At 47.4% G+C, this 13,192-nt stretch overlaps 2 protein-coding genes across 4 annotated transcripts in view; one reads left to right on the top strand and one right to left on the bottom strand.

Annotated features, from left to right (window-relative positions):
* Positions 1 to 169: 169 nt before the first annotated feature.
* CUNH14orf1 (chromosome unknown C14orf1 homolog) lies at positions 170 to 2,327 on the top strand. The gene is made up of 3 exons (XM_017741654.1): positions 170 to 285; positions 1,524 to 1,642; positions 1,798 to 2,327. Exons 1-3 carry the CDS (start codon positions 170 to 172, stop codon positions 1,875 to 1,877), a joined length of 315 nt encoding a protein of 104 aa, XP_017597143.1. The 3' UTR covers positions 1,878 to 2,327.
* A 533-nt stretch (positions 2,328 to 2,860) lies between these two features.
* FLVCR2 (feline leukemia virus subgroup C cellular receptor family member 2) overlaps positions 2,861 to 13,192 on the bottom strand; it is a 36,480-nt gene continuing 26,148 nt past the window's right edge. Inside the window, exons 6-11 of one of the 3 annotated variants that reach the window (XM_017742229.1) lie at positions 12,673 to 12,783; positions 12,136 to 12,241; positions 11,558 to 11,669; positions 11,086 to 11,141; positions 9,376 to 9,475; positions 2,861 to 4,434 (exon numbers count right to left, since the gene is read on the bottom strand). In XM_017742229.1, the coding sequence (XP_017597718.1) occupies positions 4,409 to 4,434; positions 9,376 to 9,475; positions 11,086 to 11,141; positions 11,558 to 11,669; positions 12,136 to 12,241; positions 12,673 to 12,783 (511 nt within the window). In that variant the 3' untranslated portion in view covers positions 2,861 to 4,408. The other 2 variants (XM_017742230.1, XM_017742232.1) reach the window with 2 other exon arrangements.

Raw genomic sequence — 13,192 nt, 5'->3', positions numbered from 1 at the left:
CGGCCTCGGTAAGGGCCGCGCGCGCCGGCCGCCCTGGCGCCCTCCTTGCAGCCGTGGGCCTTGGGCTTTCCTCGGGGTCCCACCTCTGGGGCCCGGGAGCTGCCTACTGCCCCGGCGTGCGCCTCCACGGCGGGACTGCGGGTGGCAGGCAGGGCCGTGCGTGGTCTCCATGTGCTCCCTCCTTCTTTACGCAGTGAACGGGCTCCAGGCTCGGACCTTCGGCGTCTGGACCCTTTTGTCATCAGTGATCCGCTGCCTCTGCGCAATCGACATTCGTAACAGGACGTATGTAAAGCAGTACCCAAGAAATCCATAGGTTTACTTGCTAGTCACAGCCTGAGCTTAGAGGGCGGCACAGAGGAGGTGGGGAATCATAAGCTGTTCCTGAACTTTCTATAGTGTTGACAGCATTCCCCTGAAGAAGCTCAAATAGGAGTGTAGGATTTGTGTGATAGCTGCTGCCCCCTTCTGCCTCTGTGGGGACAGCCTCCGCGTTTGATTTCTGTTCTTAGCTCAGTCAGAAAGTGGTAGATCTGAGAACTTCTTAATGTCACAGATTTCTGAGCTCCAGCTTGGAAAGCATTTTCTGAATGGTGTTGCTGCCCTGTTAATGAAACAATTGCTAATGCCGTAGTGTGACTGATGCTCAATACTTCTTTTGCTATGACAGCTCAGCTAAAGACTGGGACAGTTTTAGGTGGCCCATTGCAGTGGTCTTAACCGGTTGCTTTCTTTCCTACACTCTTACCTGGGGCTGAGGACAAGGCCTGAGGTGCAGCCTGATGCTGAGTGGGAGACACACCATTTCTCCCTGTGCTAATAGAAATGTTTCTGAGATGGGTTTCCAAGCAACCTGACTTGAGGTCTGTGGTAGATAAAGCCTTTATTGGAGGTTGCTAAAACCCTTTTGTCACTGCCTCCCTCAGCCCCACAGCAGAAGTCACAGTTTGCCTGGCAGTATGTGCTTGAATTGCCTAGGCTTATCTAAGGTAGGGAGGTGCAGGGACTAAATGATATGTTTTTAGGGGTGGTGGCAATGCTAGTTACCAAGAGTCAGTTGTTTCTTTGAGGAGTTTTATCTTGCATCTGTTGGACCTGCTGCCTTTTCAACAGCTGTGGCCCATAGAGGGTAGCAGAGCACAGGTGGGAAGACACTGGGTGATGCAGCCTGACATCAGCCAAGTCCTGTCACCCCTAGTTCTTTGCTCATCCAGTTCTCACCTTCTTTTTGTGTGTGCACATACTTCTTATTGCACTGGTGCCCTGCTCATGCTCTCCCATCTTCACCTGCCTTCAGGCCAGACAATGCCTGTGACTTTCAATGCACCTTTGAACACACTGCCCCATTATCCTCTCAGCTGTTGCCCAGGGAGTTTTTGCACCTCACTAGGCAAGAGACAAAGTCCCTTCTGTGCTGCCAATGAGAGCAGATGGGGCAGCGTGCAGGTTTGCCTTTTTTTCCACTCAGCCATATTCATGCCCATAGTATGATATGATAACCTGCTTTTTCTGCTCTTCAACAGCCTCTACCACATCACGCTCTTCACCTTCTTTTTGGCCCTTGCTCACTTCCTCTCCGAGGTCTTCATATACCACACTGCAGCCTTGACAATTGGAGTTATGGCACCCCTCATGGTAGCAAGTAAGTGGAGCTCTGCATCGTCCCCCTGCAAACTCTCCTTGGAGCTATGACACCCCAGAAAAACTCCCCATGCAGCTGTGAGCTGAGGGGATGGTGGGAGGGGATGCCTCTGCTCTTGTCCAGCATTTTCAACTCATCCTGTATCTCTATCACAGGTTTCTCTATTATGGGGATGTTGATTGGGCTGCAGTACCTGGAGGTAGAAGCGCTATCACAAAACAAGAAGAAAAACTGAAGTTGAGGGCTTTATGTAGGTTGGTGCCATCTTCTACCCTCACTGCCAGACTTCCACAAAAGCTCAGCTGAGCTTCTCCAGGACACCAGTCCCACTGGTGGGTCAATATTGGACTCTGTCAATCACTGTCATTACCAAGTGGTTTTTGTCTTGTCCAGGCAATGCTTCAACTGACTGATGTCACAGACCAAGTCCCAGAGGAGTTTGTGTCAAAGCTCATGGGAGGCAGTTGATGACTGACTCCCTGGGTAGCAGGCCAAGTCTCTGGCATGCCCAGAGCACTAAGAACTTCTCTCCCAGTGTACTTGTGGGGACAAGGTGCAGAACTATCCAGGATTTGCTGAACACTTCAGACCAGAGAGAGTGAATGGCTGCTACCCCTGGCACTGCTGTGTAACTTGAATGTGTGTGGCCCCAGGGGCCATTTCTAATAAATGACAAAAAACTGCAGTGTGGTATGTTTGTCTTTCTCTCTACACAGCAGTGGGTAGAGGATCAGAGCCAACAGCAGCTTCCACTGTATGCTGCAGAATACATCATCTCTTCAGAGCAAACCTACCTTTCCCTGACTCCTTGCCACAAAGTTCCAGGTCTAACTGCTCACGTAACACACATGAAGAGGGGTGTTAACAGCTCTCTCTTCTGCAGCATGCTGGTGACAGCAAACTTGAACTATGCATCTGTGAGCAAGAACTGAGCTACCTGTGTAGTGAGTAACTACACTACAGAAGCAGTATATAACTAGTATAACTACAGAAGATGGAGAAAACAGGAACAAGTTCCTTAGACCTAGAGAAAATAATGCCCAAAACAGTGGGCAGCACACAGAATGCAGAAAAGAACCAGCAGGAACTCCGAGCTGGGAAGACAATTCACATGCAGAAGAAAGAGGAAAAACAAAGGAAAAGAACACAGCAGTAGCACTGGTCAGAAAGATGCTTTTGCCATTCTGCAACATTTCAGGCTATTAAATGAGCCACATATCGAGTGTTTTCAACCATTTAATACAAATGTGTCAGGTTTCATTGTACACTTCAAATGTTTATATTTTACATTGAAATTTGTATGGAAAATCATTCTAAACCCCCATCCTCAATCCCAAACTATCAAAGATAGGACTTCAGTCATAGAATATGCTGAATTAGAAGGGATTCATCAGGATCACAGTCCAGCTCCTGGCCCTGCACAGGATCCCTAGGAATCACACCATGTGCCTGAGAGTGTTCTCTAAGCACTTACTGAACTCAGGCTCTATCAATATGTAATGTATAAAAAAAAAAAATCACAAAAAAAGAAGTTTGGTCAAAAATAGTATGTCAGAGAGGAGTATTTTTAACCACTCCACCTTGGTATAGCTTTTGTCCCCTGCCTCAAATAAGTACCTGCATGATTTAAGGAGTATAAGGACACTTGATGTCTCCACCAGGGGTGGGATGCTGGAAAGGAAGGAGAAGCGATAAAAGGGATCTACAATTGCGTTTAGAAGATAAACAGCATACAGAGGGGCAGTGTCTGTAAGACACAAATGCTGGTAAGTGGGCACCTTCTCCTGTTCTCTATTATGAAGTGGGAAGCTTCCACACAGGAGCAAATCCAGATTCCTATCATACCCCTCTCTGTGGCTGTGAAGAGCAACACAGCCTTGGCTGGTTTTCTCAATATAACACTTCACAAAAGTTTGTATGTACTGTTGATACATGCAAAAGGCACTTTATTGTTAAGGAGGAAGACACAGTCCTCAGCCCAGGGAAATTTTGGGTTGACTCCCTTTTGCTGCTAATGTAGTAACGAGCTAGATTTAGGCTGCAGAACCAGTCCTTGCCTTGAGCTAGGAGGAGGCATATTGCTATCTCTTAATTACACCTAATACATAGGAACATCAGGGCAACCCCAGTGAATTCCAAGCAGAGGTTTATCCAGATTAAGAGTGCTTCATCTGGGAAAGCCAAATAATAAAAAAAGAGCTGGCAGCAGCCAGTGCACTGCTTTGCACTTGCTGGTGAGGTACTGAGGCCTCTACAACCACCTGTGCAACACACAGCATCATGGGAACCAAGGCAGAGCAATCCCTCTTCCTGAGAGCCAGCTGAAACCTCTTCCAGGGCTGCTCACAGAGTAAGTGTGGTCCAGCTTCTGCCCTTCATGTCACAGCCACATGCAAGGTGCCACCCTCATGCTCAGGGTTAGCCTGGTACTGTGGCCTTTCTCTCAGCACATATGCTTTTCCCAAGCAGACATAGTGGGATTGGGGGGACAGAGCAGATTTTCCCAACTTTTCCTCCCAAACACCAAAGTCTCCAAAACAGCAAGATGCAAAGATAAAACTGAAGAAAGCAATCCCCCTCTTGTTTTGCTCTTTTGCACTCTCCACAAGCAGTTCACTGGGCTCCTGTCCTGAGGCTGCCCCACTCCCATGGGGTGCATGGCACAGGAGGATGGTGCAGGCAGAAAAGATGGGAATGAGGCGGGCTGTATCTCCCAGCTCTGCCTCCCCTCCATTTCACAGCCGTGATTCCTCAAGGACTATGGTATTAGAGAAGGCTTCTGGCAACGCTTTCTGCAAGTCAGAGAAAAACAATATGGTTAGGATCCTGGGTGGCCAGGCTTCAGAGACATCAGCTGGCCAGAGCCTGGGTAGTTCATAGCTCCCTGCTAGTGCAGAAATCCCCAAAGAAGAATCGCCATCCTCAGAGAGTGCAGTTGGTTCCCTCTGCCTTCTCTAGACACTTTGACTGCCCAAGCAAGGGGCACTGGGGCAGCAGGGCAACTTTGCAACGTCCAACTTTGTTTAAGCTATTTGCTGTAGTCCTCAGACCACCAGAGGTATCAGACCCACAGCCAACTCACCAACAATACTTCACTGTGACACAAGCTCAGCCTCAAAGCATGAAGTTGCAGGGCCAGTTCCCTGGGCAAGGGAACGTGCTTCGGAACACCACACCATGAGGCAGCACAGTGTCTGTGCAAACACCAGAGAGAACTTGCATCCTTTACATCCTCAGGAGACTCAGCACAACAACTAGCTCCTCTGTGTCCTTACTCCAGCATGTCGGAGGCCTCTTCAACTCCCAGAAACATTGCTTGTCTTGCTCATCTTCAAGTCTTTTCATCCCCACCCCCAATGCCCATTGAAGGGCTGGCACGCTCTGTCCTGCTTCTTCCCTTTCCCCAGCTTAGATTTACAGCTGAGGTAATTCCACAGAGTGGTGCCTTCATCAAAGTTGATTACTCATATCTTAAAGAAATAAGAGGCAAACATACAAAAGTCTTTTTCTCCATAAATCCTGTAGAAGAACTAGCCTGATTTCTTGAAACCTTAAGATGGAGGGAGCTCTTCCCAGAGGAAAAGCAAGGAAAATGGAGACCGCTGCCCAATTACCACCCTATCCTCAGCTTCATGGAACAGCCAAATGATGGCAATTCCAGTTCAGCCTTCCTGGGTGGAGTTTGACAAGCTCAGGTTCTGAGCCTTTCTGGGGTGTGTTAGGATTAAACTCGAGACTTCTTCTTCCCCTAGTGCATTTCTGATACCTCTCAGAAGTTCTGATTCTGCTTACAGTGAGACAGCCCAGCTGTCACCAGTTCAGAAGACAGCATGTAGAATTCTAAGGGTGAATGTGAAGTTTCCTGCAGCCTGGGCTCTGAATTTACTCACTGTAGGGCAAGACTGACATCTGAGGCAGAAATCAGAGGTGCACAGGAAAGAGATTCACATCCCCAGTGCAGTTCAAGAGAAGTCCAGGCAGCATGGAAGCAAGAGATATGAAACAGTCTCATTTTGTGTAGGCTCTTACACAATCTGTAGGTGAAAAGGTTTTACAGAAGTCAGCAGCAATATCCCAAAGCAGAGGAGTAAGATAAGGAAAGCTTCAAAGCAAAGCTGGAAGCAAAAGCCAGGAAGTGCAAAGAGGGAACTTCAACAAGCAGGAAGGGTAGGGGGATGCGTGAAGGTGCCAGAGGTAGGAATAAGGGGAAATCTACATTTAGACTTAGGAAACTCCACCAGAATGCATCGTGGAAGCACTCAAGCAACTCTGAACAGGCTCCCCAAGCACCTCTGGGGTCTCACCACCAGTCATCTGCTGTGGAGCTACAGGATCAGAAAGTATGCAGGGCTCCACCACCTTGGAAAGGAAGGCTGCTCTCACAGCTATGAGTCACGGTACTGGAAAAGGGCATGCAATGGCCTGCCTATGGCTTTGGGACAGGAGAAGGCTGCTTGCCACACAGTAAGCACAGAAATGGAGCAGGGAAGTTTGGGAAGCAGAGAATGGGTAGACATTGTTTGTGCCTACTACACAAAATTCCAGCATTTTTTTATTGGCAGTATTTCACTAGAGGCTAAGCATGGTGCAGCTTCCAACAAAATCCATGTGCTACAAACCATGGAAGATCAGCAAAGATGCTTTTTCTTAATGCAAAGAAACAATACAAAAAAGTTTGCATGGATGCTGAAGTCACAAGCAGTACACAGCATATTCGTGAGTATAACGTGTGTGCTGAATCAACTGACACTACTATGAAATCTTAAGGCACAATATTGGAATGGCTTCAGATGCATTTACAACAAAGGCAGCACACAAAAAGCTTCATTATCACGTAAAACAGGCATTTGATCCAAGTGTCCTGAGATACAGAAAGCTAACCCAACTGGAGCTCTGGGAACTGAGGCAGACAAAAGTGGGGAGGATTGCTGGGACTACACTGCAGCTTAATTAATAGAGGACAAGGTGTACACAATGCCATTAGGCTAATTTAATCTACTAACTACAGCATTTGTTTAATTATAACCATTAGCAAGCAGATGAGGGCACCAATAGAAGACAAACTGCTACACAGCCAATGGTACAGTGCTTCAGCGGAAAGTGTGAGATCTGCACAACTCTACAGCTCTGCATGCTCTGGAAGCTGACAACTGACTCTGAATCTTCTCCTTGCAACAACCACAGAATTGTTTAGGCTGGAAAAGACTCTTAAGATCATAGAGTCCAACCATTTACCCAGCACTGCCAAGTCCACCACTAAACCATGTCTCTAAAAACCACATCTACATGTCTTATAAATACCCCCAGGGATGGTGACTCTAACATTTCCTTAAGCAGCCTGTTCCAATGCTTGACAACCTTTTCAGTAAAGAAATTTTCCCAATGCCCAATCTAAATCTCCCATGGTACAACTTCAGGTTGTTTCCTCTTGTCCTATCACTTGTTACTTGGGAGAGGAGACTGATCCCCAGCTCACTATGACCTCCTTTCAGGTAGTTGTAGAGAGCAAAAAGGTCTCCCTTCAGCTTCCTTTTCTCCAGGCTAAACAACCCCAGCTCCTTCAGCTACTCCTCATAGGATTTGTGCTCCAGACCCTTCCCCAGCTCCACTGCCCTTCTCTGGATATGTTTCAGCACCTCAATGTCCTTCTTGCAGTGAGGGGCCCAAAATTGGACACAGGACTCAAGGTGCAGCCTCACCAAGTACAGGCACACAATCCCTGCCCTGGTCCTGCTGGCCATGCTATTTCTGACATAAGCCAGGACGTCACTGGCCCTCTTGACCATCTGGGCACGTGCTGGCTCATGTTTAGTGGCTGCTGATCAACACCCCCAGGTATTTTTTCAATGGGCAACTTTCCAGCTGCTCTTCCCCAAGCCTGTAGCACTGCATGGGGTTGTTGTGACCCAAGTGCAGGACCCAGAACTCAACCTTGTTTAACCTCATAAAATGACCTCAGCCCATAGATCCAGTCTATCCAGGTCCCTCTGCAGAGCCTTCCTTCCCTCCAATAACACTCCAGGCCAACTTGGTGTTTGGTTTGCAAACTGACTGAGGGTGGACTCAATCCCCTCATGCAGGTCATCAACAAAGATACTAAACAGGACAGGCCCCAATACTGAGCCTTGGGGAACACCACTGGTGACCTGATGCCAGCTGGATATAACTCCATTTGCCATCACTCTTTGGGCTCAGTCATCCAGCCAGTTTCCTACCCAGCAAACATTATACTTGCCCAAGCGATGAGCAGCCAGTTTCTCCAGGAGAATGCTGTGGGAAATAGTGCCAAAGACTTTACTAAGTCCAGGTACACTACATCCACTAATACTATATCCCCTCATCCACTAGGTGGGTCAGCCGGCCACAGAAGGAGATCAGGTTAGTCAAGTTGGACCTATCTTTCTCTGGGACTTCATTGCTGCCCAGCTGAAAAATCAATAATGGATAATAATCTGAGGGCTCTACCAGGGTAGGAAGCTTTCTCTTTACATCTTTAAACTGGATCCCAGGGAAGCACAGACCTCCCTATGAAATAGATCCACTCTCCATATTGGGCCTTCTGTTCTTTTCAGGAAGGACTCTCCTACAAAAATGACCCATCGTTCTTTATGGAAGCAGTTTTGACACAGGGCATACACAGCCTCATGCCTGAATCTCCCTTGCAGTGTCTGTTTTGCAATCAGGATAACAGTAGTAACACTGGCAATTGTACAAAGCTGCATCCACTAACAAAGGCTATGACATAAATTTCAGCATCAAAAAAGTTCTAGTATACCCCAAGTGGGTTTTCCCAGATCATGCAGCTACAGCTTCTCAACAACTTGGTCCCAGATCAACACCACACATATACCCTGCTAAAACTGCCAGTCTGCAGCATGAAGACAACTTCAGATGCATTTAGCCTGGAGACAAATCTTTCCCTGCCCATGGGACTGTTCCTCATATTTCCATCAAAGCATAGCAGCTTCATGGTGCCTGTAGCACATGCCCTAGTCATAGCAGGGTTAAGGCTGGTTTTCCCAATGGACTCACTCCGCTTTTGCCTGTTAGTCCTGTTTGCTGTGGCACTAAGTGCTACACACAGTCTATCACACCTTGAAAAGCAAAGGGTAGCAGGGATAACTTAGTAGACCAGCCTGTCAGTGTGAAGCAGAGGACAGTGAGTACTAAAGCGTAGCACCCCAAGCAACAGCTGAGAAAATGCGAAGTGAGATTCACAGATCAACAAGCACAGAGCTTTACAATTTTTAGGCATTCTTATACCACAAGGCACCAACCCAATGACTCTATTCTTGCTACATGTTTTTAAACTTCTGTCTTGAAGTTGGCCATGCACCCTGGGTGTGATCAAAGCCAATTCTTTAAAGGGTTCCTGGTATCACCCCAAGCCAAGAATCTGGACTGTAAAAATAATGTCAGAGAAGAGGCTCCCAATGTCTGCACCTCCTCTCCCTAACAAATGACCAACAGTTCAGTTCTCCATCTGCTCTAGCACCAGGCTTTGCTTTGCTGCACCTAGGTGAATCCCTACATCTCATGTCTAACATGAATCTGGGGTAGTCTCCACTAGGTTCTTGGAGGCTGTCTCGTCTTTCCTCTCAGTGAGTACCCGAGAAGGCCAGAAAGATTGTTGATACTTGACAGTCATTGCAGTCACCCCAGAAATGCCATTGGCTTGGTGCCTGTGCCACCCCGTGAGTGTTCAGAGAAGTAGATTAGTGCAATTCTCCTACCTTGGTGTGTATAAACTAGTGAGCAGGAGTGGGAATTGATGGGGTTAGAGTTACAAGCTACAGTCCCATAATCCATGATCTGATTGCTGCCTTGGAGTCTCTGTAAAGATAGTCACAAGTCACCATCCCGGAAAATATGGAGGCAAGTAGGAAAAGAAATGAAAGCAGAGCAAAATAAGAAAGGGAAACAGGCAAAGGAAGGAACCAGTAAAATCACCCAAGCATGTGTAAGGCAGCTGTGCCACACAGAAAAGCTCCAGTACCTGACTTCGTCAGAGCTCTCCACAAAGGCAGCACACAATGCCCAAGCCCAGCTGGCTGATCCCCTGGCTGAGGCATCCATCTTCGTGCAGAACACCAGATTCAGCCTACCTTCAGTCAGTCGAGCACCTGCGGTTGGTTACTAAGTTTGAGAAGTACTCAGGTGAGCTCAGCCATGTGGAGGACACATTTGGGGGTGTGGTGGGGTGCGCAACATGACTTCCTCAGAGCATGTCTCCTCAGGGGAAAGGAGCTGCCAGTGAAATTTTTGACTGACTGAGACCTGTTATCTCACACACATCCCTCTGGTTCTTACTACTGTCAGTTCTGGAGGTTTTTAGGATTGTAAAAATGACACCTGCACCACCTTTGCTCTGGTCGCAATGCTCTTCCCCATCCAGCAGCAAGCTCTTACAATAGTATTTAGACTGAAAAAGATTTATACTAAAAATGGCTTAGGCAAAAACGTACAATTCATCTGATGAGAGAAGTGTCTGACAAAGGGAAATGACCTTACCACTAGAAGGCATCACCTTCACTGCCACAGGACCTCAGGTCCTTTCCTGGGCCTTCAACATACGTGTTATGAATTTAACTCACAGTGCCACCAGCACTGGAGGAGGGCAGCACTGTCTTCTGAATAGGGCTGACTCAAACCAGCAGAGAACTGAGATTTTCACAGTTTGCTAGTCATGGTTGCTGATGGTTTCCTGAACGTTGAGTGGATAACGCTGCTAACATCCTAGAAGAGGAGCCCAGAGCAGTACAGAAAATAGCCTCAAGCAACCAGTCCCCTCCCTTTCCCTGCAGGGAGAGCTTCTGAGAGTATCTACTGCAATTAGTTCACCAGAGGCCTTCTCCACGTGCTAACAGCTGCATTTATTGCACAGCATGCCACAGGGACATCACACCCCAGCTCTGGTGTGGAAATATGAACTAGCAGCCTCATTGGCAGCACTATGCAAAGTGTGAGCAGCCAGGTTGCTCAAGCCCTCACTTGGGCTTTGTCACCTTAGCTTCCTCCAGCCACATACACTGAACCTCACTTGGCAGCTCATGGCAAGGAGAAAGAGGAATAACCTGCCAGCCTAGGGGCCTAGAATAATAGTTACTCAGCTCTAAAACAGAGCAAAGCACTGAAGGCCTCAACACATTGTCAAGGGAGAGAAGCGAGCACAGCACTGCCCTACAACTGGCCCTAGCCAATATGAAGTTGTGTGAAGCCCTGCAGAACCCCAAAGGACCAGAGCCTACAGATTCTACAGGACATTAACACTGAGCAAACAGAGGCCCCAGCAGCTGGCAGAGCTGGGATTACATTTACCTGTTTGAAAATGCCACCAAGGAGCTTCCCCACAAGCCACCCCCTTTCCTAGAAAGGTGAGAGGTTGGGTGTTGTCCTGAGCTAATAGCAGCAGCACAGCAAGGATTGAAGGGGCATTTACTCACTGTCTGTTCATTTTCCAAATTGGCCTGTTGTCTTCGGAGATCAGCCTTAATGAATGCTGGAACAGAGGGAGGAAGAGAGATGTGAAGGCAGTCAAGTCACCATGCAATGCCCAAATCATTTTCCCCACGATTCAAAGGAGCAGCAGAAGCCCCAGAAGAGATGGGAACACATTACAATGAGCAAGGGAAACCACCCTTCTGTACAAGGCTGAGAGCATTTCTGAAACAGGCAGGATAGAGATTCTTTATTGCAGCATGTAGAAGGTGCAACTTTGAGACCCCAGCCAGAGACAGGGCAAAAAGCCTTGGCTCTTCTTTGTAACACAGACCAGATGCTTAAAGAAGAACAGCATTGCTATGGGACTGCTCTGTGGGCTCTGCCCTTTCCTGCAGGCACCACACACAAAAGCCCTTCAATTAATATGCCGAGCCCAAGGCAAAGTCAGAGCAGAACACTGAAAATTTAAATTACCTGTCATAACGGTCCCCAGGAACAGGAAGGAACAAAGCAAGAGGTTTCCTGCCTTTGTCCCAAAGCGATCCATGATTTGCCCTTGGCCAATAGTGAAGGCAATACCAAAAATCTACAAACAAAGGTAATGTCAAGCTGTACTGTTATTATAAAGCAGCCCAAACTCTTTCCAATCTTTACCAAAGTATCAGAGCATACAGGCCAATCAAACAGTTGGTCTAGTGAGGCTCAAGTTTGGTTATAAACACATCTAGAGGCACCTCCTTGCAGCTAGTGGGATGACAGATGACCCCAATGGCTGGAATCTCATCTCTCACTGGAGACGAGCCAGGACTGTTAGGAGGTATGTTGGAAAAGGAAAGGATGACTGGCATCCTGAAGTATTTTCTTAAACAGAAACAGAATGATTAGAATAGAGAAATGCCATGAGGAACATCATTCATAAAGCCACGTCCCAGGGTGCTTAGATCTGCAGTACATTACACCAATAATGGACAAGAAATGGGACTCAAGGCTTGGAACTACAATTTAATCTCTTTTCCTAAAAAGGGTAAGCAAAGGGAAAGCAGCACACGTACCTGTGCTGAGACATTAAGGAGGCCTGATGATGTTCCTTCTGATTCCGGGTATGTCAACTCTGCAGCAAACTCAAAGCCCAGGGGAAGGTATCCTGTCATGAAAAACCTGTAAAGAAGTACACAGAAAGGAAGATTCAGCAACTGCCAGAAGGAAGACTGAAGAGGCACAATATAGACTGTAACTCTAAGGGGCATCACCCCCAGCACAGTCAACCAACCATGCCAGCCCACATGCTTTTCACTCTTGTCCACTGATCATCTATGGGGCTGTGAGTACCATTTGCTTTCTAAATGCTTCCACTTGATTACCTGGAACAATTAAGGTGGCTGCAGTTGAGCAGGGTTATGATAATCTCATGACTCTAACGAAACATGTAAGTGAGAGATGGGAAGGGCAGATAATTTTGTCTTTAAACCACACAGGAGCCATTCAGATACTATGGCTCTCCCCAGTCCCTCCCACAGCAGGAGTTCTGCCTCCCTGCTCATCCCCTAGCAGTTCACATGTCGAGGAAAGCAGCCTGCACATGAACTTACCCCAGCGACCCAGCAGTCACAAAGACCACCCAGAGGTGGCCCAGGCTCAGAGTGAAGGTATAGACTATCATTCCCACCAGAGACATGATATAGACAACTAGTGTTGTTTGCCTGCAAGAAAAAGCAATCAGGGTTTTACTTAATTCAGTCAGGGTTTTACTTAATACAGTCCTCCCTTTTGCCCACAGACCTTGGTATAGCTTTTTACATGGGTTAAAAAAAAAAATTTAAAAGTTGCACAGTCTCTTGACACTCATACCCAGACAGAGGAACTGGACTGACAGACAGCACGGAAGAGCCTGCACACAGAGCAGGGCAGCAGAAGAAGGAAGACCCTACCATAGGCTGACAGGTGCCTGGTCATATACGGTACATGCCACTTGAGGAGGAGAACAAGAGCCAATTAAACAGATCATTAATCTTTCTTGGGCGTCCTCTGTACTATGATGAGTTGAATATGCTTACTTATAAGCAGGAGCCGAGGAGATCAAGCACTCTCAAGCAGGAACGTAAGGGAAAG

The sequence above is a fragment of the Corvus brachyrhynchos genome, unplaced genomic scaffold (assembly GCF_000691975.1).
Source record: "Corvus brachyrhynchos isolate BGI_N302 unplaced genomic scaffold, ASM69197v1 scaffold115, whole genome shotgun sequence".
NCBI lineage: Eukaryota > Metazoa > Chordata > Aves > Passeriformes > Corvidae > Corvus > Corvus brachyrhynchos.
This window is presented reverse-complemented; position numbering and strand designations above follow the sequence as displayed.